The sequence below is a fragment of the Phalacrocorax aristotelis genome, chromosome 21, assembly GCF_949628215.1.
Source record: "Phalacrocorax aristotelis chromosome 21, bGulAri2.1, whole genome shotgun sequence".
Taxonomy (NCBI): domain Eukaryota; kingdom Metazoa; phylum Chordata; class Aves; order Suliformes; family Phalacrocoracidae; genus Phalacrocorax; species Phalacrocorax aristotelis.
The window spans coordinates 4,629,298-4,656,308 of record NC_134296.1 but is presented as its reverse complement, the minus strand read 5'-3'; the positions used below and the strand labels follow the sequence as shown (position 1 = coordinate 4,656,308).

At 58.9% G+C, this 27,011-nt stretch overlaps 2 protein-coding genes across 6 annotated transcripts; both read left to right on the top strand.

Moving 5' to 3' along the window:
* Nucleotides 1-1,456: 1,456 nt before the first annotated feature.
* On the top strand, nt 1,457-4,817 carry LOC142067390 (pepsin B-like). The gene is made up of 8 exons (XM_075115968.1): nt 1,457-1,678; nt 2,157-2,274; nt 2,474-2,592; nt 3,201-3,400; nt 3,559-3,681; nt 3,761-3,905; nt 4,234-4,332; nt 4,606-4,817. The coding sequence occupies exons 1-8, from the start codon at nt 1,457-1,459 to the stop codon at nt 4,756-4,758; spliced, it is 1,179 nt and encodes a 392-aa protein (XP_074972069.1). The 3' UTR covers nt 4,759-4,817.
* A 1,930-nt stretch (nt 4,818-6,747) lies between these two features.
* On the top strand, nt 6,748-25,432 carry TFEB (transcription factor EB). 5 transcript variants are annotated; one of them, XM_075115371.1, is made up of 9 exons: nt 6,748-6,959; nt 19,714-19,937; nt 20,015-20,269; nt 20,359-20,439; nt 21,152-21,272; nt 21,470-21,526; nt 21,997-22,072; nt 22,244-22,391; nt 22,719-25,432. In XM_075115371.1, exons 2-9 carry the CDS (start codon nt 19,743-19,745, stop codon nt 23,157-23,159), a joined length of 1,374 nt encoding a protein of 457 aa, XP_074971472.1. In that variant the 5' UTR covers nt 6,748-6,959; nt 19,714-19,742; the 3' UTR covers nt 23,160-25,432. The 5 variants fall into 5 exon arrangements, with proteins under 5 accessions (XP_074971472.1, XP_074971473.1, XP_074971469.1 ...); XM_075115368.1 differs by having other exon boundaries at nt 6,749-6,959; nt 19,693-19,937; XM_075115369.1 differs by lacking the exon at nt 6,748-6,959 and adding an exon at nt 14,916-15,124 and having other exon boundaries at nt 19,693-19,937.
* The last annotated feature ends 1,579 nt before the right edge of the window (nt 25,433-27,011 follow it).

Sequence of the window (27,011 nt, the reverse complement as noted above, 5' to 3'; positions counted from 1 at the left end):
CCAGCATCACTCAAAGCATATGGGAGACATCACCTCCAACGCACCAGACGTGTGACCTGAGCATCCTCGGTGTAACTCTGATGCGAAATATAAACTGCAGCAAATCAAAAGTGTCTTTTGGAGATGGTGAGTGGTTGTAACCGGGCAGGTAAAGGCCTGTTATGCCTTTCAGGGCTGCTATATCGAGCAGCCCCCATCTGAGCTTCCTTGTGGGCTGTTAGCAGAGCTGGAGGGCAGTGAAGGGCAAATCTCTCACATTTTTTCTATGGAAATATAAGAACAAAGTTCATAAAATTCAGTACATAGAGCCATTTTCTCTCACTCCTTTTCTAAAATGCTGTTATCAACAGTACCAGCAGCAAACGGTGCCTTTGAACAGATTTGTAGTGCAGAAGACAGGTGGCTATATGGACTGTGAAAGGTAGTTCATCTGTTTGGCAAGACAGAATTCCATAGAAGGATTGGGCATTTAATCTGTAAGGATTTTAGTATAATAAAAAATGCTATATAAGCATAAATTTGTCCTAGCCAAAAGGAAAGAGTATGTTATTTATAAATGTATTTGTAAGAAATACCGTTCACAGCAGATAACTTATTTTTAGAGGTTTCATTTAAAAAAAAAAATCTCTTAATTTAAATTACTCAAGCAACATTTCTATTCCAACTGGGTTTTGATTGACTTAAAGCATTATTCTGATAAATACCAAGAGTTCTATCTAGATCAGCTAACATTCTGGCTTAGCAGAGGGGCAGAGTGACAAAGGACAAATGCCTGGAAAGAGAGACATTTTGGGGGTAACGTGCTGGTTCCTGGGAGGCACGGAGCTGGTCTGAAAAACCACCACTGCTGCTTCGTGCTCGCCATGTTGAGGGAATTGGATGTACACAGCGTGTAGACTTGGATGGAAGAAATACGGCAGACCTGTGGCACTTCCTTGGCTGCCTGGATGGGTGGAAAGAGGGACACCGGTATCATAAGTTTCCATTTGCAATAAAGAGTGTGTTTGCCTTTGTTTTCTGGAAAGATCAATCTGGTGCTGAAGGCAAGAGAAAACACTTCGACTGCTTGATAACAACAGATTTTTGCTTTTTATCAGATGTCACATATTTGGTCTCGGTATCAGAAGTACTGCCCAATCTGTTAGTGCCTGAACAGCCCGATAAGGAGGCAAAATCAGAATGGCTGCGGTGATAAACACACCGCAAGTGTTGGCGTTGGGTGGGTGCAGTGATAGAGGAAAGGGGTGTTTGGAGGCAGGGGCTGGGCACAGCACCTGGCTATATAAACCCTGCCCTGGCTGCGGTGGTGCAGGAGCTGCCATGGAGCCGACACGACCCGTGGCCGTGCGGTGGCTGGTGCTGGCCTTGCTCTGCCTCCAGCTCGGGGAGGGGATGGTGAGGTGAGCCCCGAGGACGGTGCAGGGTCTGGCCACGGATCGGGGCTCGCCCTGGGCACATGGGGGGGTGCACGTGTGGATGGGGCTGCCCAGCCCCTCAGCATCTCGCTGCCGTCTCCATCCCGTGCAGGATCCCCTTGAGGAAAGGCAGGTCCATGCGGGAGTTGATGAGAGAGAAGGGGGTGCCGGAGGGCTTCCTGAAGAACCTCAAAGGGGACCCTGGTAGGAAATACCAGCTCATTAACGCTGTGGCTTATGAACCACTAACAAACTACATGGATGTAAGTATTAAAGCTTTTCCTTCCTCCTCTGAGCCACCCGGCTCTGGTTTTTGGGGACACCCTCCTTGCAGTGGGTGGCTCGGCTCACTGCCTGCTCACGAGTCAAGGCGCTGTGCTGGGCACGGGCAGTTTTGTGGTCTTTATAGCCTGGCTCCAAGGTCTGCGTGCTGTTGGGAGACAAAGGCAGGGGGCAAGCACACCTTATCCTGAATTGATTTCCCTTGGAAAAAGCAGAGTTTGGTGATTATAGGGCAGAACTACTATTCCTGCCCTTGCTGCTGACTTTGTTATGAGCTGTAAGCAAGGGATTGCCCCTTTCTGTGCTCTAGCTGCCCTGGGTGCACTCAGGGACTAGCAGTCCTTCCTATAACCCCTTAGCAGTCTGGGTTTCTCAGCTAGCACAGGGCAGAGAGCTGAAAAATCTCATTAAAAAAAAACAACAGACAGAAACAGAAATCCATCACACTTTTGTTCACAGTCCTTCTACTTCGGGGAGATCAGCATTGGGACCCCCCCGCAAAACTTCTTGGTGCTCTTTGACACCGGTTCCTCCAACCTGTGGGTGCCCTCCACTTACTGCCAGACTCCAGCCTGTGGTGAGCACCCCTCGGGGGAAATCAGTGAGACCTGGTGGGGTTTGGTGGTTGGTCTCCGCTCGGTGACACCGGCAGGGCTGGTTTTGGATGGCCCCTGCCCTGTGAAGCCCCTTGCTGGGGATTTCTGCCCATGTGGGGACAGGGATGCTGAACCGCGGGCAGGATGTGATCCGGGGGCTGTGACCTTCTCTCCATGCAGCAAATCATGCCAGGTTCAACTCCAGCCTGTCGTCCACCTTCTCAAACATCGGTGTGACCTACACCCTGAGCTACGGGTTCGGTGACCTGTTGGTGGATTTAGGGTACGACACCGTGACAGTAAGTGACTTCTGATGTGTTGGTGCGTTGCTGCAACCAGGGTAGGACGTGACTGCGGTTGTGATCAGTCCAATGAAGTTAAAAATGGAGGGGGAGCTGAAAGTACCTTCTTATTTTGGATATTAGTGTCTGAATCTCCCATGTAGAATCCATGGTGTGTCAGCATAAATGTACTCGGGGATTGGGATCTGCAAACAAACTCAGTCTGAGACCTCTGGGCTTTTCACCACTGCTTTGGGTTAAGGGATATCTTTGGCTTTTTACACTGATGGCTGAGCTTTGTCATTACGGGACAGAAGAAATGTTCTGTTGTGAGACTTGCACGGAGTGAAAGTGTGATTTTTAAACAAATTTAACCGAGGCAAACCATTTTTGTGGGTATCTTTTTGAAATAGTAAGGGTGATAGAACAAACACTATGAGCCAGGCTGCTCCCGACTCCATCCCCCATCTGTGATGGGGAAGAGCTCAGTACATCTCAGAGCAGATTCACCCTCGTGACCTTCCTGGCTACCCCTGCCTCTCTCCAGGAACTCCCTGGTGGGATGCTGCTGTCAGGGGGAATGTCCAAAACACCAGCATCTCCCAGCATCATTCCTCTCCCTCTAGATCCAGAACATCGTCATCAGGGACCAGGAGTTCGGCCTGAGCGTGGATGAGCCCAGCAGACCCTTTTACTACCTGGACTTTGATGGGATTTTGGGCATGGCTTACCCGGGCATTGGCATCAGCGGTTACAACACACTGGTGCAGAACTTGCTGCAGCAGAACCAGCTCACTGAACCCTTATTCAGCTTCTATTACTCACGGTGAGACCTCTGACAGCGGGTATCTCTCTTGCACAGCCTGGATCCACCCTTTTCTTCATTCACTCTCCACCCACATGTTCTCCCCAGGCACCTGTACGCTACACCGCTTTCTATTGAGCTGTCGGCCTGATCTGGGGTTTGATTTGGTGTCTTTCCAGCAACCCAACATATAGTTACGGCGGGGAAGTCATCCTCGGAGGGGTTGACAACCAGCTGTACTCAGGGGAGGTTTTATGGGCTCCTGTGGTCCAGGAATTGTACTGGAAGATCGGTATCGAGGAGTAAGTGCTGCACCATGGCTTGGAGTGGGTCTTGGCAGGGGCGAGCCTTTTCTGATGCCTTTTCTGCGGCTCTCTCCAGGTTCTCCATCGGGCTGTCAGCCACTGGCTGGTGCAGCCAAGGCTGTCACGGCATTGTGGACACCGGGACGTTCCTGCTGACCGTCCCAGGACAATTCATGTCAGCCTTCCTGCAGGAGTTGGGTGTGGAGGAGAGTGACTACGGGGTAGGTGGGAAGGATGCCCTGCACACACGAGGGGCTGGTGCCGTGGGATGGGGACACATCTGGGTGGTAATGCTGAGCTATGGAGCGCTCCGGCATCTCTGAAGCAAAACATCTCACCTGAAACAACGCTGCAGTGGTTTATCTCCCCTTGCAGTGGTGTAAAACAAAAAGAATTCTTCCAAACATGATAAACCCGGGTCAGCACAGCCCTGCCACAGTCAGAGCTATGCTGACCCTCAGGGAGCACGGCTGGGGTTACAGCTGGAGGAAGGACGGTGCCCAGCCGCGGGGCTCCTGACCCCTCTGCCCCTCTTTCCTTCTTTTGCAGTACGTCGTCAGCTGCAGCAACGTCCCGAACATGCCCACCCTCTACTTCGCCATCAGCGGAGCCCAGTTATCACTGCCTCCCTCTGTCTATGTCCTAAACGTAGGTGTGATTTTATTATTCCCAACATGTGTTTGCCATCATAGGGCAGTTTTGCTCAGGAGAAAGTCAGAGTTTCTTTTCAAACACAGAGGCTTCCAGCAGCCTGAGTGCCATATTTCCCAGCACCCAGTTTCACGGTGCTTTTGCATGTCTGTATGTGACCGTAAGGAGGGTCTAATCCTGCTCCCAGCCAAAGCAGCCATGAAGACATGGGCAGCACAAATTCCCCACGCTCCTCACAGGCACTGAAATTTGCTCCTTTTCCCCTGACAGAACAACGGCATCTGCACTGTTGGGGTCGAGAGCACATACGTGTCCTCTTCCAGCGGCCAGCCGCTCTGGATCCTCGGCAACATCTTCCTCCGGCAGTATTACTCCATCTTCGACGTTGCCAACAACAGAGTCGGCTTTGCCCTCTCAGCCTAGGGATGCTGAGAATTGCCCATGGATAATTTGTCCCTGCAACACCTTATCCTCTCTTGGACCCATATATGGCGATGAGTAGCCTCCAAATCTTCTGGAGTGATAAAGTGGTGCAAATCTAATTGCCTCGTGTCTCATCTGGCTGCGGCTGAGCCACATCTGGCACAGCTCTTAATAAAATGATGAAGTCTGAGTTCGTGCTCGAGGTTTCCAGGCACTGCCTGAGCTGAGAGCTTCAGATGTGCATGGAGCCTTTGAATTTGCTGCAATGACAAATCTGGGGTCACCTTTTTGATTGGGACCCGGATCCCTGGCTGGGATTCGGCTGGCTGGGAAACCGGGATGACCGGGAGAAATTCAGGCTGCACCATGTGCTCAGCCACGGCTTGGGGACCCCAGGGCTGAGCTGATGCAGTCGCTGGAGGCTTCAGAAACCAGTTTGGAGCAGGATGTGCAGAGATGAGGAGCTGCATGTGAATGGCTCCCAGTTCATTAGGTTTGGGGGAATTGCCCACACATATTTGCAGATAAATTAGGGATTAAAAAAGCGTCATGCAAGGACACTCAGGATGAGGAAAACACCCTGATTTTGTTCTCGAGGGGTAAATCTCCTCATTGCTGCAGCCTTGAAGGATGGGTGATGAGAAGGAAGGGGGTGGTGAGCCTGGGATGCAGATGTGACCAAAACTTGGGGTGTCTGGATCCCCCCCAAGAGGAGTTGCTGGATTCAGTGTCAGATCGGGCCAGTGCTGGGTGCCCAGACTGGACCCAAGAGGCTGGTCCTTGAGGTGCAGGGCAGGGTGATGCACAGGAGATGCGGCACTGAAGGGCCCCATCGCCTGTTGTCTGTCACCCATCTCCCGGTCAGATGACAGTCACCCTGCTGGGGCATGTGACCACCCATTAAATCTGCTGTTTCCAGCCAAATCTGCCACAGCGGGTCTTGCGGAGTAGGGAGCTCCCAGCCACGGAGAGGGAAATGCCATCCTGCTGCCGTGGGCAGCCCAGTGACAGGGTCACACTATGCCCTGGGGACTCAGGGTGCAGTGGGGCTCGCTGCCTCCGGCTGAGCAGGGCCCTCACCGCTCCCTCCAGCTGATGCCCCAGTCCCCAGAGAGTTCATCTCACATGAAAAGCGCTGCACTCCCCACACAGCTTCCCCGGCAGCTGCAGGACCCCAAGGGTCCCGTTTGGAGGGGTCCAAACACCCCCATACCTTGAGCAGGAACCTGCTGCTACTACTCCCCACCACCCTGCACACCTCCAGGACACACTGCTAACCCTCCATGGCTGCAAGAAGCCTCCAGCACTAGTGCAAGGAGCCGCACGACCCCCGTGCAAGGAGCCGCACCACCCCCGTGCAAGGAGCCGCACGACCCCCGTGCAAGGGACTGCACGACCCCCGTGCAAGGAGCCGCACCACCCCCGTGCAAGGGACTGCACGACCCCCGTGCAAGGAGCCGCACCACCCCCGTGCAAGCGACTGCACGACCCCCGTGCAAGGAGCCGCACCACCCCCGTGCAAGGGACTGCACGACCCCCGTGCAAGGAGCCGCACCACCCCCGTGCAAGGGACTGCACGACCCCCGTGCAAGGAGCCGCACCACCCCCGTGCAAGGGACTGCACGACCCCCGTGCAAGGAGCCGCACCACCCCCGTGCAAGGGACTGCACGACCCCCGTGCAAGGGACTGCACGACCCCCGTGCAAGGAGCCGCACCACTCCCGTGCAAGGGACTGCACGACCCCCGTGCAAGGAGCCGCACCACTCCCGTGCAAGGGACTGCACGACCCCCATGCAAGGAGCCGCACCACCCCCGTGCAAGGGACTGCACGACCCGGGCACAGCCCTGCCTTCATTCCCCCCCCTCTCGCCCCGCTCCGGGCGTGGGAAATCCCGTTTTTGGGGAGGAAATCACCTAACCCAAACTTCTGCCGTGGCCGAGGCGGGGGACTACAAGTCCCGGCAGGCGCGGGGAGCCCTGCCCCGCTCCGGACTACAGCTCCCGGCGTGCTGCGGAGCAGAGCGGAGCGGAGCGGGCCGTACCTGAGCCGCGCCGAGCCAAGCCGCGCCGAGCCAAGCCGCGCCGGGCCGGGAGTGCTGCCCTCCCTCGGCGCGGGAGCCGCGGGGCCGGGCCGAGCCGAGCCGAACCGAGCCGAACCCCTTCGTTTCCCGTGGCGTTGCCCTCTCCCCGCAGCCGCCGGGTGAGTGCAGCGGGGCGGTTGTTGCCTCTCTTTTTGTTGTTTCCTTTTTTTTTTCTTTCGGTTTGGTGGTTCCCCCCCCCCTTTACTGTAAATAATAACGACCCCCGGGAGCGGCCGGCCCCCGCTTGCAGGAGGCTCCAGCCGGGCCGGGGCTGCGGCTGCTCCCGGTTTGGGGAGGTTTGGGGGGGATTGGGGGTCTCCGGCAGCTTGGCCGGGTGCCCCCTCCGCAAAGCCGAGGGTCCCAGGGGCTGCGAACCCTCCGGCCGCCGGAGGTGACTTGCTCGGGTCGCCTTTACCAGCGTAGTGCTCCCCCTCCCCCGCACCCTTTACCCCACGCGTGGGGAAACTGAGGCACGGATGCTGCAGCCCTCGGTGCTGACACCCGGAGCCCTGGGTTTGCTCGGGGGTTTCCGTGCACCCCCCTGGGACAGGGTGGAAATCCCTCCCGGCCTGGGGGGGCTGCAGAGTGGGTCCCCCCGGCGAGCTGGCAGCCCCCCAGCCCTGCTGCTTTTGGGGTCTGCAAAAGGCAGGGGAAGAGTTGGGGTACCCCACGCCATGCAGCTTTTAGGGGATCACCAAGAGGACACCCTCCCCCCCAAGCCTGCAACTTGCTCCTCTGGGGCCGCAGGAGTTTGGCAGGGGCATAGGAGGGGGCTGCACTTAACCTACAGTCGCCGATTAATTATATTCATTAATTAATTGCAAAGCAGGAAGGATTACGCCAGCCCTCATGCCCATGTCCTCTAAAGCTTCAGTGAGTCAGACGATGGGGAAATTTCCTTAAAAACAAGAAAAAGAAAAAGAGAGAAAATAGGGTAGTTATTGTTGTGCTCTTCTAAGATAAATAAGCCCGTGCAAGTCTGGGGACAAGCAGGGCCTGTTTCCAGGAATCACAGCGCTTCTGCGTGTTCCCGGCCCTTGGGGCATGGTGGGAGCTTGTGATTTATTTTTTTTTATATATAACAGCAGAGAGTCGAGGAGACAGCAAAGGTGTGGAGTTTGGGGGATTTTTTTTTTCTTTCCCCCCTCCTTTCCCCTTTAGTTTCCCCTGCCATGTTTGCTTGGCTTCATGCACGGCTGCTCCTCTGGCCGGAGGAGGGAGCGGGGCTGGTTTCTCCCTGCTGCGGGTGCTGGTGGCGGCTGAGCCTGCGCTTACCTGCTGCCGGGGGAATCTGGCGGGGAAAACTGCGCCAGGGCCAGCGGGTGTTTGGGAACTGGGCTGCTGGAGGTGAGAAACCACCAGGTTTAGGCTATAGAGTGGGTGCCGATGGCCGCGGCGAGCGGCACGTGCTGACCCCACGGTGCGTGGAGGGGAGCCGGCGTGTTTTCCGAGGGATGCTGGCTTTGCCTCCCGAGGGATGCTGGCTTTGCCTCTCGCCCTTATCAGTAGGAAACTGCTCCGGGGTGGGGCTGGCAGCAACAGGGCGACTCCAGCATCCGGGTGTTTGGGATGGAGGTTGTGATTCCAGCCAGGTCTTTATTTTTTTTTCCACGCTCCACAGCGCTGAGTTTACAGCACGTGTGTTTCTGGTCCCCCTCCCTCCGCCCCGCCACCGCCTTTGCCGTGACAAGTTTCCCCGTTTGCCCGTTTTCGGTGGTTCTGTGGGGAAAGGGAAGAGCCCTGTGTGCGCAGCGACAAAATGATGAATCATCGGAGCGGGGGGGACATTTCCAGGGCTGAGGGTGGGGTGGCCGTGGAGCCCGAGCAGCACAGCCCTGCAGGGAAAGAAACAGCCACTGCAGGGAAGTGGGGCTGGGGAGGCCACGCCGGGGGCATCCCCCCAAAAAGCACGTGTACTGAGGGTAGAAACGCCCTCCTGGTTCCCTGTGGCTCTCCCCGTGCTGCGGGGTGACGGGGAGGGGGTGCTGGGTTCCTGATGTTCCGATGGCATGGCGGGATCTCAGCCCTGGATGGCTGTTTCTCCCTCCTTTCCCTGGGCATGCGGATGGATGATGGGGAGGGACGGAGCTCTCGCGGCACTGGGCACGGCATGTCCCCATCACCTCTGGGCTCTGTCCCTGGGGACCACTGGAGTTTGTGGTTTGCTTTTTTTTTTTGGGGGGGGACCTCAAGCTGCGCCCACTGAAAGGGAGCCATTTCGTAACCGCTCTGCGTGGGGTTATCCCACGTGCTGGTCAAAGAGGAACTGGGCCGGGGAGGGGGAAGCAACTTGCCAGGGTCAGCTCAGCACAGGGGTGTCCCTGGCATGGGTGCTGCAGCCTGGCAGTGTCACCGCGTCACTGGCATGTCCCTGGGGCAGCATCGTGGCATGCCTTGGCTGCAGCCCTCACCGGCGTTCACTCGTGGCAGCGGTTTTGTGATGGCTTACCTGACACTCTCTTTGCTGTGGGAGATATACTTTGCAGCCCCAGGAGCCGGCGCTGGGTGTTTTACAGCCCTTTAAAAGAGCAGAGGCTGCCCGGAGGTACGACATGTGCCTGCCTCTGTGCTGTGCCGTGCTGGCTCCAGCCCTGTGGCATCCCGGGGTGGTCTTTCTGCGGTGGCATCACCTCCATGAGCCCAGGGGAGGCAGCAGCTTGGGTTTTGCCAAGCCATGGTTCAGCCTCAGTGCAGAGGCAGCTGGGGCACATCCCCCCCCGCAGCTGGTGATTCCCGGGGTGAGCCGCGGTCAGTGTCACCCTCACGGCTGAAGCAGGGGAAGGTGCTGGCGATGTAATGCTTGGAGGGACGCAAAGGGTGATCTCTTCTTGAACACGCACACAGGAAATACGTGCTCATCTATTTTTTCCCCCGCCACTGGTATAGTCCAAAAGAGCCCTGATGTTTCCCCCTGATTCACTGCAAGGTCGTGCCCCGCCGCAGGGCTGGCAGCTGGCGCTTGGGTTTCGGTCAGAGTCAGTTTTCCTGGTGGGTTTGCATGCGCGTAGGGTCCCACGACATGGATGGCTCATGGATGCAGGAGGCCAAGCCCCACGCTCCAGGGTGAGCTCTGGTTCCTGCTCTGGGCCTTCAAGGGAGACCCATGCGTTGGCTGGAGGCGGAGGCGGTGCATTGCTGAGAAGACCAGGAACGACAGGCGCCATCCCAGCCCCGATGCCAGCCCTGGTCCTGTCCAGCTGATGCTGACAGCAGCCTTTGAAGAAGCCATCCTGTCTCCAAATGTCTTCCCTCTCACTTTCTGTGGAACAAACAGGCAGCGGAGCAAAGCTATAAGTATTAAATCACGAAAAAAAAAAAAAAGGAGTAAAGAAACCACAGTGTTTCCCTGTGGGCAGAGGAAGAGCCCATGAGGGCCGAGCCCTGAGGAGCAGAGGCGTGTGGGGCTGCACGGTGCCTGCCTGGAAGGACCTGGCCAGAAGCAGCTCGGTGTGCCATGGTGGCGGGGGGATCTGGCCCGGGAGGGTGGCATGGGGCTGGCTCCTGGCTGCCGGGAGCTTGTGTTGTGCCGTAGGATGGAGGCAGAGCTCCGCAGCCCCCTGGGGCGTGGGGGATGCTCCGTCTCCGGAGGCATGGTGGGTGGTTCGGGAGGTGTTTCGGGCGGTAGGCGCTACGGGGCTGGGAGCGGGAGCAGCGGGACGAGCACCGCGGTGCGGCCCAGGGGCTTTGCAACAGGCAGTGGCTGGGTTCGCCTGGATGGGGTCACTTGGGGAGGGTTCAAGGTCTCCCAGTGACGTGGCCCATCCTACAGTCTTTGCAAGGAGGCTGTGGCATCTTATTTTTAAAGAGTCTTCTAAGAATTGCTACTGGGGTTTTGTCACCCTTCCTACAAGTGGATTCAACTCTGAACAAACTCCCTACACCCTCCCATCTGCTTAAATCTCCTCCTTTATTTAAATTGGTGCAACTTTCTTTCTGGATAAACCTGAAACACCTAGGCAACATCCTTCCCTGCTGGTTACATTCCTCTTTTTCCTTCCCATAGATGCACACTATTAATGAAAGTGATTTACTTGTATGAACAGTTGCGAACCCCAAGGTCTCCCATCACCCTGCCCCAGCTTAGCCCCTTCCCTTCCGTCCGGCACAGCGTTAACTCAGGGGCTCTGCTTTGGTTGTAAATTCTCCTTTCAGCACGTGGCCAAACCTCCAGTGCAGTTTTTGCAGCTACTGCAGTAACGCCTGAGGGCCAAAATAAGCAGGGCCGAGGGGGCACCCAATCTGGGCACCTTCAGACCCCCCTGCATGGCACTGGGAGCAAGCAGAGGGGCTGCGGGTGCTCCCCGGCGCAGGGTCTGGGCTGGGACATCTCGGTGGCAATGGCTGGCAACGAGCTCAGGGACAGGCAGGGGAGATTTTAAAGCCTCGGGGACAAGTGAGGGCAACAGCTCTGGCTTTCGCCCAGGTTGTTTCCCCAAAATTTTGGGGGAATCACGTGGCACTGGGAAATTTTGGGAGGAAGCAAGGCGGGGACTGGAGTTGGGTTGGGCTGCTGGAGTGGGTCTGCAGCTGCCTGGCACCCACGGAGCGTTTCCTTGCTCCCAGCTTGCAAACCCCATGGGAAGAGGGGAGGTTGGGTGTCAGCAGGCTCGGCGCTGGCTGCAGGTCCCACCTTATCTGCGGCAGGGTGGGTGTCACACTTGGCCCCACCGCTGCAGCCGCTTCTCAGGGACCGCTCCGGGCTCAAGGCAGGCGAAGATCTCGCCCGGAGAAAGCCCAGCCTGGTGGGAAAAACTTCTGGGCTCCTTCGTGGTCAAACCAGCGTAACTCATGCCAGGGAGGCAGCAGCACCCGTAGCGAGGGCCTGACCCAGTGGCACCGGCATGGTGCCAGGGCAGGGGCTGGATTGGCAGCAGGGGCTCCCGAGAGCTGCGTTTGACCTTCACGGAGCAGGAAAGCGCCGGGCTGAGCCTGGGGGAAAGGAGGAGAGAGGAGAAACCTCTCCTCTGCGGGTAAGCGGCGATGGCCGGGTGCTGCACTGGGCATGAGAGGTGCTGCCGGGGCCGGGAGGGTGGCGGGGAGAGTCCTGGGGCTGTTTGGGAGGACAGGTCACAGGCTGTCCCCAACTTGTTTATTCTTGGGGCTGGGGAACAGCTGCGGCTCCCATGGATGGGGCGGCCGTGGCACTGGGGCTGCCGGCCGCGGTATGGTTACATGAAATCTGCCTTCTGAGAAGCCTCCTGGCTGGGTGCTGGGGGCTGGACACAGCGTATTTATAAATATTACCTCCTTCCAGCAGCATGGGGCCGTGGCAGGAGGGAGGGAGGAGGGATGGGGGCGGTGCTCGGAGGGCCTCTGGCACTGGAGGGGGGCACAGAGCGGCCGCTGTCACCTTGCGCCTTCTGCTTGCGGCAAGTGGCACCATGAGCATGGGGCGCATGGACCTCAAGGGCTGGTTTTGCTGAGCACCCCCAGTTTCCAGAGCAGTTTCTAGGATTTTGGGGCACGTGGTGCCTCCAAATCCCAACACTGTGGTGTGTTGCACCCGCCCTTCTGGAACCAAGGTGGGGGCCAGGGATGGTGCTGTCCTGCCGGTTCCACTTAGTGCTCATGTTATGCAGTGTTCGGAGTCAGCCCGTGCTGGAGCAGGACGGGGTTTGCTCTTTGGCCGTGGGTTGCGCGTGGGGCCCCGTTCCCGGCTCTGTCCCGCATGCTTGGGAGCGCGCAACTCTTGCCGAGGTGAGCGGGACACGGTGCAGCCGTGCGTCCTTCCCCGCCGGCGCGGCCGAGGCCCCTCCAAGGTCACCCCGCTCCTCTCCTCGCCTCGCTGCTGAAAGGCAGACACGATACGGGGCTGATTAATCACTCAGCCCGGGGTGGTGCTGGGCTGCGGCCGCAGCGCATCCCCGGCCCCTCTGCTGCCGTTGGCTCGTCCTCGCCCGAGGAACGTCCTTCTGCCTGTTAACACTTTTATTTTTAATTGCCGCTGTCGGGCAGGGGGCGGGAGGGGAGGGCAGGAACTTGTCGGCTCGGGCTGTTTGCGCTGGCGGGCTGTGAATTCCCCAGGCAGTCAGTCAGTGATGTTTCAATCAGGGCTCCTGCACCATGCCAACCGGCCCTGCGGGAAGGGCTTTCGCTCCGGTTTGGACTGACCGCGGAGCCAGGGTCTGGCCCCACCGTGGTGGGGTCCCAGGGGCCCTCCCACCTCCCCCAGCCCTGTTCTGAGGGCTGTATCCAGATCTGGCCCCTGGGTGCCAGACCCCACTTGCTGTGCCTGGCTGGGGTGATGGTATGCATGCCATCCCCCAGCTGTGCTGGGCTGGGCAGAGGGGCTTTTTGGGGTGAAGGAGGGGCTTTTTGGGGTGAAGGAAGGGTGTCAGAGCAAGGCTGTATATTATTAACCCTGTAATGGCTGCCATGCACGAGTGGGCTCTCATGGATATACCTTGGCACCATCAGAGCTAGGGGGCTTTTTTATGGACCCCATTTATTCTGCCCTGGGGGCGATACCGTGACAAGGGACACTCAGCCATGGCTCTCGGTACCCAGGGACTGATGTTTGTCCCTCCACCAAGTCCCTGACACCTCCCTGGCGAGGCAAGCTTACCTGGGCAATTTGGGGACCACTTTAGCTGGGATCCTGTTGTCATACAAGACTTGTGTTAATGTTTTTACTGTGCTGGCTACCTGGGCCAATTCCAGGAGTGGTATTTAATGCATGGAAGGGAAAACGTTTGGCCTCTGACCCAAGTGCCTGTTAACGATGCTGCGGTCCACGTTTCTGAGATACCAGGGCTAAAAACAGTCCTGGTGACTCAGTTTCTAGCTGGTGTTGTCAACTGACCCTGGCTTTTATTTGCCAAGTCCCTCCGCCTTCTCCTTCTCCCTTTCAGGGCTGCGTGCTCGCTGCGTGGGGAAGGTGCCTCTGGACGGGGCTCTGGCCATCCACCTGCCTGGCCCATCTCCTGCCTGACCCACCTCCTCCCTGCTGGGCAGTGTTGCTGTCTGCGGTTGGAAACGGGGCCATCCCCCCCCTTTCCCACCACCCCGTCCTCATCCCAGAGGGGTGCAGGCTGGATGGGACCTCTGGAGCCTCTGGTCCAGCCCCAAGTGTGGACAACATTGGTGTTAGATCAGGGTCTCCCAAGGATGGAGGTTGCTCTGTTGACAGGGTTTGGCCACCCTCGTGGTGAGGAATCCCTTCCTAATACCCTGGGTTGGACCCTGTCCCGCCGCCCCTTTCTGGGGCTGCCAACTGGGGCACTGCGCACCTCTGCGTGCTGATGAAGATGAAGGACCCCGGCCTTCTTCCCGCTGGGTGCCGGAGTTACCTGATCCCTGACACCGTGGGTACGCTGGCATGGCATAAATCACCCCTGCGGTGGCTTTGCCAAGTCAGGGCGAGTGCCCTGAGGGAGAGGCTGCAGGGCCGGTCCCAGCTGCGTGGGAGCGGATGGGTGCCAGCAGCGTTGCTAGCGGGGTGGCACCACAGCGGCTCGTCGGCCTGGCCGGGGGGGCTTCTGTGGCAGGGGAGCGGGGCAGCTTGATCTGCTCAGGGTTCATGGGGAGGTGCTGCGGTGCCAGCACGGGTGCAAGGGGGACACGGTGCAAAAGCAGCTTTGCACAACAGGGGTGTAGCGGGGGGGTCTCCGGCATCGTGCCAGCTGCGCGGGGCATCACACAGGCGTCCTTTGTCGTCCCCTGGCTTTGCCATCGCCATCCTGGATAGTGCCAGCCGACACTGGCATCAGTGACCTGGTGGGGACCCCCTGTGGGTGCCAGAGGGACCCCACGTGCTGCCCGGCAGCATGCGGGGCCAGATCCGGCTGCGTAATGCTGGTGTTTGTTCTGTATCTGCCCCAGGCACAGGGAGGGTGGGGGATCCCTGCGTGCCATGTCTCCTGGAGGGACAAGTGACAGCTTTTGTCCCTCTGTGTATTTTCAGGCAGGGATGTCACCGCAGGCAGCACTGCAGCCGCTCTGCCGGCAGCTCCCGAGGGGACGCAATGGGGCAGACCCAGCCTGGGCTCCGGCACCCCAGAGAGCCTGGCGGCAGTGGCTGCATCTATTTTTGCCACGCTTTTTCTCAGCTCGATTGCTAGCTCCTGTGTTGCAGTGAGAAAAACAAGCAGGTTTGGAGGTTTTTTGCAACTTCCCCCCCCCGCACCCCGCGTGGCTGCTGCTGCATTAAAAGCAGGGTCCTGAAAATGAGGAAACGCGGGGCTGGTGCAGGAGCCAGGCTGGCCCCGGCGAGGAGCGCGGAGGAGCTGCGATCTGCTGGCCCCGGTGCCCGGAGAACCCCCTGGCCCTGCCATCCCACGCCCAGGTAACCCCTGCCCTGTCGTCCCCCTTCCCCACGCAGCAGGGTGGCAGCGGAGCCCGTCCCCAGGCTGCGGGCACCCATGGGGTGGCTTTGTGGGTGCCTGGCAGGGTGGCAGCGTGGTGCCGTGGGAGCAAATCTCAGTGTGGAGCGAACACCACTGGGCTCCCGGCTGCCTGGACCCAGCCTGCCCCTGCCTGCCCCGAAATGGCAGTGGGTGCCTTGCCCTGGGGTGCGCCAGGGTCCCTCGCTCACCGCCCTCCCTCGCTCCCCCACCCCCCGCCATGGCATTTGAAAATGAAAAACGAGGAAGGAAGGCACGGCGGATGCTTGGTGACAGTAGCAAGAAGTGGAGCCGTTTTCACTTCTTTCTTCTCCCTTTCCTTTTCGCCGCTCTCTTGGTTATCAATGAAGCGGCCCAGAGCGGCAGGTGGGTGGGCGGCATGGCCCCCGCCCGGGCTGCCCTCCTTCCCCAGGGTCCCCGCACCCAGCTCAAGCTGCCGATTGATTTTTCCGCTCATAAACGGCCACGATTGACCAGGAAATAAACGCAGGCGAGGGAGCGGGGCTGGGCAGGCGGCTCCTTGAGGCAACGAGTTTGTGGGTTCTCAGCTCCATCTCTGGGGCTGAGCCGGGCATCGCTCCCCTCTTCTCCCTCCAGCTTTCGAAGGGGTGGGCGAGAGATGTGTTGCAGAGTGTGTGCGCGCCCGTACATTGCAGGCAGGACAGGCAGCGTGGGTGCTGCTTCCCCGTGGGCTGCCCAGGGAGGGTAATGTGATCCCCCTGTATTTTGCAGGGGCTAAATCTGGATACTGCCTCACGGCAGCTTTTATTTCTAACCCACACCTGGGTGCAGCGATGCGCTCGGGGAGGAGGCGGTGGGGTGCCGTGTGGGAGCGGGGATGGTGGTGCGACTCCGTGTGTTTTCTCCCTTCGGGGTATCACCGGGTGCCCCACACTGGCTCCCTGCAGCGGGTCCAGCAGCAGCCCGGCCCCACGTGTTGCGGAGCAGCACCCGATGTCCCTCCACAAAGTACCGGTGGTTGCTGAGCCGCTGACCCCGCGCTGCAGGCTGTCACAGCCTGGGTTGCAGGGACTTGCCTCCCACGGGGACAGGGGACAGCTCAGGGCTGCGCAAAGTCCTGCGGGGGACGAGCGAGGGTCAGGGCAGCTCTGGGTGCCACTGGGGATCCTCTGGCTGGAGCCACCCCCAAGTGCCGCCCCAGCACGGGGGGAGCGCGTTGTGCTCTTGGTGAAATAACACCCCCAGAAGAAAAGCAAGAAAGGTCCAGAAATAACCGTGTCGCTAAATAGCAGCAGAGATATTCTGAAGGGAGATTAATTCCCTGGCTCCGGCTGCGTGCGTTGTCCCAGCGGTGGGTCTGGTGGGCGGTGGTGGAGCATGGCTCGTGCCTGGACGGCCCCCAGGTGCTGATGGAGCCCACCGCTCGCCAGCACACAAGGAGGTTTTCTCTTGAAGAGCTGCTCTCTGTGATCCTGCAATGAAGTGGGATTAGCTGTTTCCCCACTCCAAGGAGCTGGGCCAGGGTCGCAGTGTTTTTGGAGAGTTTCCTTTGGGAAATGGTCCCTTTTCCCTGTGTTCCTGGCTTGACCCTGGGCTGGGCTCCCCCGAGGAGCTGGGGGTTGCAGCCAGGGTCAGGATCAGCCTGGCTCCGCGGCTTCTCCTGCCGATGGTCGGCAATGGGCAGCGCACCCAATGGGCAGGGGGACAAGGGCCCACCTGGGGACCGGCTGCTCCAGGCACAGAAGAGCCACCCTGTGTCCCCTCCGCCACCAGTCCCTGCTGTTCTGACAGGAAAGGTGGAGTCGGGGTGTGGAGAGTTGCCAGGCCATCCACCCTCTGCTCCCTCCTACCTTCCTGCCCGCCCTTCAGCCCCTCTTCTCCCTCTCCATCCCCTTCCGGTTGCTCCATCGTCCACCCTGGGCCTCCCACCACCTTCCTCCCTCCCCTCCTGTGCTCTTCCCTCTCTGTGACCGATGGGGACGTGTCTGCAGCAGGTGCCCTGGCAGTGCCCGCCGGGAAACCCAACGCCTGGGCATGCCCTGGCTGGCCGTGCTGCCTGCTCGGAGCCAGGCAAGTTGCTGCCCGTGCACTGGGATGGACCCTTGCCAGGGTCCCCTCCAGGCAGGGACCAAGCTGGGGCTGCCCCTGGCATGGGGATGGCTCCGGCTCAGTGGGAGAGCTGCTGGGTCTGCTTTTTCCAGGATGCTGACATCTTTTGCCTTCCCAGGCGTAACAGGCATCCCAGATGGAGCCGCCACCCTGCATGCTTTATTTCTGTCCCCCAGACCAAGGGATGGTGGGATGCTTTGCTGGGGTGGGATGCATCCCCCGGAGTGGGGTGACTGCACCACGGTGCTGACTGGGTCCCCATCCTTTCCCACTGCTAGCTGCCTCCCGCCCGCCCGCCACCCTCCCGCTGGGGCTGACTCAGAGCGAAAGCAGAAGCTGCTCAGTGTTTCGGGGGGCGGGGGGGAAGCCAAGCAGAACCAAGCAGGTTATTTTAAACCTGACCTAATTTCCCCCCTCTCCTTATCGGGCCTGGCTCTGGCCACCCTTCCCCATCCTCACCCTCAGCAGCTCCCCTTCTTGGGAGATTCTGCGGGGAGAGGGCAGCACTTTGGCTACCCCTGCTCTATTTTCCTATAAAGGGGCAGCCGGGGGGATCCTGCAGCCAGGCAGGGTGGTGGGACTGGGACCAGTGGAGGTGAGCGGGTGCCATGCCATGGGTGGCTATGCCTCAGCTTCACATGACACCCTCCTGCTGCCGTGTCCCAGCTACCCTTCCTGAGATGAGCCTGGATCCCCCTGGCTCTGCAGCGAGGCAGCTCCATCCTCACCCTTGACACCACGTTTCTCCAGTGCTGGAGGTGCCGGCTTCTCTGGCTTCCTCCTCCTCCTCCCTGTCCCGTCCCACCACCCTGTGCCATGGAGCCAGGGTCCCCGTGCAGCCACCCACGGGGTGTGCTCAGCCCTGCTGCTGCTCACGGTGCTTTGTAGGGCCACAGGCATCTGCTTGGTTGCAAACATGGGGGCTCACCGCAAAGTTTCCCGTGCATGGCTTGAAATCCCTCTCCTGCTCTCCTCTGGTGCTGGAAGCCCCCTGAAGATGTCTCTCATGGGGCCCCAGCACCTCTCCCCCTCCCTGCCCTGGCAGTGCCCTGCCTGCGTGGCGTGAGCTGGGCTCATCCCATCTCCTCATGGCTCTTGGAGGCTTTTCACTCTGAGCTCAATATTTGGGGTTATTACACCCCCCCGTGCATCAGCTGTGATTTATCCCCCTTCAGCTTTCTTTTATCTGCTGAGGCCTGTCCCTGGTATTTCTGGGTCCTTTTCCAGGGCTCTGCTGTTGCTCGTCTCGAACATCCCCCTGTGCCCTCCTCTAAGGCCGTTTGCGACAGCCGTCTCAACGAAGCTCCGATTGATAACTGTCCCAGGCTCCTCTTCTCCCATCCCCCTTTAGATGGGCCACCATGTCTAATTAATTACCTTCCTCTTGCCGTTCAATAGCTGGCTCTTGATCCATGTAATCGTATTTCTGTCCATGCTGGCTTGATTTAATTTCCCCCTTAGGGTATCGCGTGGCACTGTGTATCAGATGCCTTGCCGAAGCCCCGGTGTGTTGTATCCGCCGTGGCCCCTTTGTCTGCAATTACACATTGTATTTAAACAGCAAAACCCTCCAGATTTGTCTGGTTATGCTGTTGCAGAGCAAACCCCAGGTGTTTGGCTCCTGCCTCTTCCACTGGCAGTGTTTGCTTTGGGTCCTGTGCTTTGCTTTACCTCCTGCCCCATGGATGCTGTGGTCCAGACCCCCATCCTGCACAGCATCTCCCGCATCCCCATCCCAGCCCTGCATGGGAAACCAGCCCCGTGGAAAGCTGTCGTCGTGCCCCGCAGAGCCTGGGTAGGGCAGCTCCCTTCGCCCCAGCATCCTCTCCCCCCACTCCACGGGCCGCCGTCCCCTTTGTACGGGGGAACAAGGGCTGGTCTGTGCGGTGTGGGGGCCTCGCACGCCTCCCCCCCACCTCCGCGCTCGCGTGCCGGCCCCGCACAGAAGCCGTGTTGTTCATCCCGCGCTGGAGCTGAGGTTTCGGGGCAGCCGGGCCGAGGGTTAAATCCTGCCTCCAGCTCCTGGCACCCGCTGGCCTTTTCTTCCTGCTCTTCCCTTGCTTTCTCTTTCCCTTTCACTCTGTGCCCAACCTGAGGCTTTTCCTGGCCCTTCTTGCTCTGGTGTTTCAGAAGTTGGTGGCTCAAAGCCGTGTTGTTCATCCCACGCTGGAGCTGAACCCGGCGGTACGTGAGTCCACATGCGCCAGGCGCAGGGTCCCGGCTGCTCCCTGTCCCCCTTGTCCCCCCCACGGTGCCCCGGCTGTCCCCGGGGAGAACGGTGGCATGGAGGGGAGCTGTGGCAGGAGGGCTGACGTTAGGATGATCGTCCTGGCTTAGTCACCGGCTGGTACGGGTGTTCCAAGCTGTCTGCTCCCTCCCCGTGCCTCAGTTTCCCCGCTGCAAAATAGGCTGGTTTTGATGTGCCGTGTCCTCCTCTCAGGGTCACCTCTGTGCCTGGCAGGCGCCCGCGTCCCACCCCCCGGCTGCACCATGGCGTCCCGCATCGGCCTGCGGATGGAGCTGATGAAGCAGCAAGCGCAGCAGGAGGCCGAGAGGGAGCGCATGCAGCAGCAGATGATGATGAACTACATGCAGCAGCAGCGGATGCCGGTGGCCTCCACCCCAGCCATCAACACCCCCGTCCACTACCAGTCCCCACTGCCTGTGCCCGGAGAGGTCCTCAAGGTACAGTGCTGGGGGTGTCCCCCCCGCCCTGGGGACGAAGGGGTGTGGGAGATCCTTGATGGTTTGTGTCCTTATAGGTCCAGTCCTACCTGGAGAATCCCACCACATACCACCTGCAGAAGTCGCGGGATAAGAAGGTTCAGGCTTATCTCTCCGAAACCTACGGGAACAAGTTTGCTGCCCATGTCAGCCCTGTCAGCCACTCTCCCAAGCCGCCCCCCGCCGCGTCCCCCGGTGTCCGACCCAGCCATGTCATGTCCTCCTCGGCGGGCAACAGCGCGCCCAACAGCCCCATGGCCATGCTCAACATAGGCTCCAACCCTGAGCGGGAGGTGAGGAGGTGCTGCCAAGCTGCTGGGGGAGGCAAAGGTGCTGGCAAGGGCAGAGAAGCTCATTGGCACCTTACGCCTTTCCCTTTCAGTTCGATGAGGTCATTGATGACATCATGCGCCTGGATGATGTTTTGGGCTATATGAACCCTGAAGTCCACATGCCCAACACAGTGAGTCTCCGATGCACGTTAGGAAGAGATGAGACCCCAGGCTGTGGGAGGGAGGGTGTCCTGGGGGTCCTGCACCCATGTGCTTGTCGGGATGGAGGTGGCACAGAGGGACCTGTCCTGCCACATCTCTGCAGTGATGCCCAGGCCCCAGCCCAACCCAGCCTCGTCCCTGAGACGGGTGTCCCCGGGGCCCTGGGGCTGGGTGAAGTAAGGCAGCGAGATCTCCCTTTTGCAGCTGTGAGAGCCAGTTCTTCAGCTTCTTCTCCTCTTTAATGACCCCTTATAAGGGAGCTCTTATAAAAAGCTGGAGAGGTGGGAGAGAGGCATGGGGAGGGACCAAGCTTCTGCTGGAGTGGGGGGGGACATCGGTGCCGGGAGAGGTTTCCCAGCCAGAAGCTCGCTCAGAGCAGCACCGTCTCCTGGGTTGGATCCATATGCCAGCTTGTGCCTCCCAGTGGGATTCATCCTGCCAGGCCCTTCTCGGATGTGATTCATCTGCCCTATTTTAGATGCTGGCCGTGGGAGGGGATCAGCTGTGCCCTTTGAAGTCCTGTTTTCTTTGCTACTCTGATTATAGCTGTTTTAAGGGCCCAGGAAGACAATTACACCTGCCTGGGCTACGCACTCGCATCCCAGAGGCCAAGCAGCTGGGCTTGAAGCCTGGTCCCGTGGCCCCGGATGGAGCTAACCCACCTGTCCCTCTGGTTTTCAGCTGCCGATGTCCAGCAGTCACATGAATGTCTATAGCGGGGACCCCCAGGTGACAGCCTCTCTCGTGGGTGTCACCAGCAGCTCCTGCCCTGCCAACCTCACCCAGAAGAGAGAGCTGACAGGTACGTCCCTGGTGTCCCAGAGCCGGCGGGGAGCCAGTGGTGATGGCGAGCATCAAAGCTGGCTGGGGCTGCCTTGTCCCCACGGTGGGGAGGGAGGCTCTGGGGGATGCTGGGGTGCTCCGATGCCAGCCTGGGATGCTTGTGGGGCGAGATGCAGCCTCGTCCCCACTGGGTGATGTTGTGGGTCTCCATTGCAGATGCTGAGAGCCGAGCCCTGGCGAAAGAGCGCCAGAAGAAAGACAATCACAACCTGAGTGAGTTTGGCACTGGCTGCCTGCGGGTGGCACAGCTTTCTCTCTCTCTCCCACCTCGCAGCCCTTTCCCCTTCACTCTCCATCCTCGTTCCCCTCTCTCTGAGCCGGGTCCCCCCCCCCTTCCCGTCCCATCTCATGCTCAGGTAATACCCCCACAGTCCCCTGCCATGGCTCTCTGTTTCCCGGCTCTGCGCAATGTCTGTGGTGCAGGAGACACCCTGTTGTCCTCGTCAGCACTGGGGGAAGGTCAGACCAGCTGGGGAGATGGACAGGAGCAAGATGCCAAAGGTTTGGCCCCAGGGGTTTCTCATCCTGGGCCCCCCAACTCTGGAAGGTCTGGCCGGGGCACGACGGTGGCTTCCAGCCCCGCGAACTGGGAGCAGCAGTGTGGCCAGTGGGGTCTGCAGGACATTGAGCCTCTCCTGCTCTTGCTGCCTCCTCACCGCCTTCCCTCCCTTCTCACCCTGCAGTTGAGAGACGACGAAGGTTTAACATCAATGACCGCATCAAAGAGTTGGGGATGTTGATCCCTAAGGCCAACGACCTGTACGTATCAGTGGTTTCTGCGGGGCTGGGATAACTGCGGGTCTTGTGGGCTTGGTCGACACTCGGCCCCATGGCAGGTGATACTTGCAGGGGGTCTTTTTGGCAGAGCAGGGGTGAGGGGACATGTTGCTGGCATGCAGGTGGCAATCTCTCTTTCATCCTGCCCGGCAGAGATGTGCGCTGGAACAAAGGCACAATTCTGAAGGCGTCTGTGGACTACATCAAGAGGATGCAGAAGGACTTGCAGAGGTCACGAGACCTGGAGAATCACTCACGGCGTCTGGAGATGACAAATAAGCAGCTGCTGCTCCGCATCCAGGTGAGCTTCCCTATGCTCTTCCCTCCCTCCGCTCTGCCTCAGCCCACAAACTGCTCACTCCTGCCCCACCGAGGAGATGGGCAGGGGCTCTCCTCCTTCTTACGGCTGTCAAGTCACAGGAATAAAGTCTTCAGACAAACCAGTCCTCTGAGGCTCAGGTCACCACAGCGAGCGTTGTTGAGCTTTGCATGGGTCACCATTTTCCACCCCTGACCTCTTCATGGGCTCCTTCCCTGTGAGCTTCTTGGTCCCTCTGTCCGTGGATGCCCATGTGCTGTGTCCCCGTGTGCGACGTCCCCACCACAGACCTCCTGTGCTCTGTTCCAGGAGCTGGAGATGCAGGCACGCGTCCACGGGCTGCCCACCTCCTCGCCCTCGGGAGTCAACGTGGCCGAGCTGGCTCAGCAGGTGGTCAAGCAAGAAGCTGGCGGGGACGAGGGGACGCTGGAGCCACTGCTGCCACCCCCAGACCCCGAGTCACAGCCACAGCTGGCGCTGCCTCCACCACCCCAGTCTCCCTATCAGCAGCTGGACTTTACCCACAGCCTGAGCTTTGACGACGGCTCCCGGGGCTTCCCGGACAGCCTGGAGCTTGGCCACAGTGCTTCCTTCCCATCCGTATCCAAGAAGGAGCTGGACTTGATGCTGATGCAGGACACCATGCTGCCCCTGGCGTCCGACCCCTTGTTCTCAGCCATGTCCCCGGAGGCCTCCAAGGCCAGCAGTCGCCGGAGCAGCTTCAGCATGGAGGATGCAGACATGCTGTGACGAGGAGCTGCTCGGACGCTGGGGGCGAGGACTGGACCTTCGAGTTTGGTTAGTGAAGTTACAGGGCACTCTTCCCGCAGGAGGAGCCCGTCCTGCCACGCACTTGAATCTACGTAGGAGTACCTTTTGTCTATGCAACGGGGGTCTCGGATCAAGGCTCGCCGGGTACCGCCGTGTCTTTCGCAAGCTTTTTTTTGCCAGGAGCCAGAGCAGACCTCCTTGGCTTGCCGTGGCGTTGGCCCGACTGCAGATTCCCCAGCCTGGGAGTGTGATCTCAGCTGCTTTGCCTTTCAGCGAAAACCTCCCGGACCGTCCCCCTTCCCCAGGGTGCTGGCCCAGAGCTGGAGCTGGCAGGAGCCTTTGAGTCCCTGGGAGAGGAGAGGGACGATGCTCAGAGCTTTTTGTCTGGCTTGCTGCCTCCTTGCCACCCCACTCCGGGAGCCCACGTCCCCAGCGTGTCTTCCCCAGCGGTGGCCTCCGAGCCCCATGGGTGCTTCACGGTGCCACGTCCTTCATGGTTCCTCCTTCCTCGGAGCACCCGCTGCCTCTCCAGGTTGCAGAGCTGGAGGGAGAAGAGGTGCTTAATCGATGCAAGTTAATTCATGGGGCACGGAGGCTGTTGTCCGAGATTGCTGAGTCTGATGCTACGAATTCAGGTCAACATTGAGGGCTTCCAACAGGGCCAGGACAGTGTTTGATGCTTGGTCAACCCCCTTCTGTGACTCCCACCTTGCAGGGAGACTAATCTTTGGGGTTTGGCAGCACCCACCACCCCAGAACATCTCTGGCCCCTGGACAAGGGCTGCATGGTGCCAGGAGACCTTCAGCCTCCCTCAAGATCCCCACAGAGGTGCCTCTGCCCTGTAACGCCAGGCTGTGGCTCTTCAGGTGGAAGGATTAAGGGGTTTTACACTTTTTTAAGGGGATACTTGTTGAAAGTGGATGTCCTGCCCCACACCTGGGCATGGACGTCGGGGCTCTGGCCGGGGACCAGGGGACAGTTTGTACCGATTGCCAAACCTGAGCTGCTGCTCTCTGCCTTTGGCTTGTGGCATGTATTTGTCTTCCCAGCATTGCCAGCTCATTCCCCAGCCAGGACGACTCGGTGATGAGGAGCTGCTTTGGGCTCTGCGTCATCTGCTGCCTTCTCAGTCTGGCTGGTGGCGGGGAGGGAGCTCGGCAGGGGAGGGGGATGCTGTTCATGGGGAAAATACTGTACGCGTTTGTTGTAAAGCCTGAAGGGGAGCACAGGGAGGCTGGGGAGAGGAGACCGCTTTGTGATCCCGCACTATAGCACAGCATCACCCCCTGGGGCTGTGGGAGCTGTGGCTGGAGGGATGGGAGCCCATGCAGGGACGGGGTTCACTGGGTGCACCCCATCCTGGACCAAGGATGGGGGATGTCATGGGGTTGGGACTGCGAGGGCAAAGCCCAGCCAAGGAGGGATGACCTTGCTGCGTTGTGGCGGGATTTGGGATTGCGAGGTGGGGGACAGCCCCGGTGCCCCCCTGGAGAGGTGCCTGTTGGATGCGAGGGTGTGGGGAAGTGCAGAAGGTGGGGAGGAGAAGGGGAAAGGAAGAGGGAGGACATGTCGGAGGTGTCCTGGTGCGCTGGGAGGGAGCAGGGTCTGGCTGCTGCCCGCAGGGGTGCAGGAAGGGGAACGGAGGGGACGTCGGGGCGCTGGGTGAGGGCCACTGGGCTGTGTGCCGGTGGGTTTGGGACTGTTTCACCCCACGTGTTCACGGGAGGCCTTGGCATCCTTCATGTGCTGCCGTTAGTGCCTGTAAAGAGAATAATTGCCGCTGGCAGGGCGGTGGCACCCCATCCGCTGTGCTGAGTACCTATAGGAGTGGGTGATCTGTGGGTCTGCCGGACGCCAGAGGGTCTGTGTGAGTGCTTCAGGGCAGGCATACAAAATCCCTGGTCACTTGGGATTATTGTGGCTATAAAGCGGTTCTGCTGGGCCCTCGCCGGTGGTACACGGCACGTACGGGGATGGCAGGGTGTGCGCCCGCTCTGCGCCCCGCTCCCGGCACCGGTGGGCACAGGACCATGCGCTGCTCAGTGCGAGACGTGGCGTCTCCCCTGGTTGTGAGTAAACTGTTGTGGTTTTTTTTTAATCTTTGGGGTTTTTGTTTGTTTTATTTTTCTTTTTTTTAATGCACTGTGCTATGATTAAAAAATTTTACTACTGTTTTATAAATAAATGTATAAAAGAATGAACTGGAATGGAAGAAGAATCATTAAAATATATTTATTTACAACATCCTGAAGCATTGCAGCGTGGGCTGTTTTTTCTCACAGGGGAGCCCTGGATTTGGGGGCCTGCTTGGGGGCTGGGGTTCTTTTTGCAGGAAAGCCTGGCTCGGTTAGAAGGGGGGAGCACTGATGTTGCTGTTGTTCAGCCAGTCCCAGGGTGGTTTGGGGTTTTCAGGGTCCCCCCTGCCTGTCCCTCTGGGTGCCAGCCCCACAGCTGGGTGCTTCAGGGGAGGTTCACAGCTCCTGGTGCTGAGCACAGCTGGGACTTTTGAGGTTCTGACCCATCTGCTGATTGCTTAATTGGAACCAGGCTTGGCCCCTTAATTAATAATAGTCCAGGGCCCTAGAGAGTAAAGCTGGAAGGAACTGTGACCCTGGGGCTGAGCCCAGTGCCAGGAGTGGGGCAGGTTTGCAGTGGTTGTGATGATCTGTGCTGGGCAAGAGCGATGGTGGAGCTGTCCCAGGAGCTTGGGTGTGTTTCCTACCTGTTGGGTGGCCTGTGGGGTCTTTGCTGCCTCCTCCTTGCTGCTGGGGCTGGCTTTGCATCACCCCTGGGTGCTGCAGAACTCCTCTGGGGGTCTGGGCACCTGGTGCCGGCAGCCTTTTTGGCAGGATATTCGCACCTCCTGTTTGTAAACCTGCTGCAGGCTGGGGACCCTCCTGCCCAGTGCAAGGAAGGGAAAAAATATGCTTGCAAAGTCTCCTGTGGCCCTGCCGGGCTGGGCAGGGGGCTGAGCCTGTGGCTGGCAAAACTCATTGCATGCCACGTTTGCAGACCCTGTCTGTGCTCCTCTGTGTGGAGCTACGTGCCGGGTTCCCGCCGCCCCCCGCTCCCCTCCATGATGGCATTAAACACACACAAACACACACAGAAGGAGGAAAAAAAAGAAAATCCACCTTAAAATAGACTTCCCAGGATGGAAAATCACAGGGGCTAATCTTGGAAACTTTATTAAAAGAAGAAGGAGAGGAAAAAAAGAAAAGAGAGTGGGGAAGCTGGGGGGGGTGGGTGGGGGGTGGAGGGGAAGAGTAAGTAGTTTCAGACACTTCAAAAAAAAAAAAATCCCTGATTTGATTTATCTGGGGAGTGTGAACACTAAATAGAGAACAACGCCTGAAGTGTGAATTATTTCCTATATTAACACAGAGAAAAACTGATAGCCTTTTCATGTCAAGAGAATAGCACGGAGGGGAGGGAGGGGGGAGAATGACATTGTTCAATCTCCGGGTTTGCTCACTCTTTATCAGGCTGAGATCAAAATTTATTCCCAGGATGAGGCCTGCGGCCCGGCTGAGGCCCTAGAGATTTTTAAGGGCCTAATTAAGAAAACAGGATGAAAATGGCGAAATAAGAGGGCAATTTACTTCTTGCAGAATAGGGAGATCAAATCAACTTATGAGCAATTAATGTGCACAAGGAGAGAATAAAGGGATGCCGGGATATGGTAGAGGGCCTCATTTTAATGACATGCTCTGGTGTTGGCATAGAGGATTACTCTGAAGGTCAGATGTAGATTGAAACGACCTTGCAGATTCTTAACCCTCCTTCCAATTAACAGAACCAACTCAGAAATGCAAAAGACCCTGGCTTGC

Coding starts and splice junctions, on each gene's coding strand:
- LOC142067390 (XM_075115968.1), top strand. CDS start 1,457: ATGGGGGGGTGCACGTGTGGATGGGGCTGCCCAGCCCCTCAGCATCTC. Junction 1,679..2,156: donor CACTAACAAACTACATGGAT/GTAAGTATTAAA, acceptor TTTTGTTCACAG/TCCTTCTACTTCGGGGAGAT. Junction 2,593..3,200: donor TAGGGTACGACACCGTGACA/GTAAGTGACTTC, acceptor CTCTCCCTCTAG/ATCCAGAACATCGTCATCAG.
- TFEB (XM_075115371.1), top strand. CDS start 19,743: ATGGCGTCCCGCATCGGCCTGCGGATGGAGCTGATGAAGCAGCAAGCG. Junction 20,440..21,151: donor AAGTCCACATGCCCAACACA/GTGAGTCTCCGA, acceptor TCTGGTTTTCAG/CTGCCGATGTCCAGCAGTCA. Junction 21,527..21,996: donor GAAAGACAATCACAACCTGA/GTGAGTTTGGCA, acceptor CTCACCCTGCAG/TTGAGAGACGACGAAGGTTT.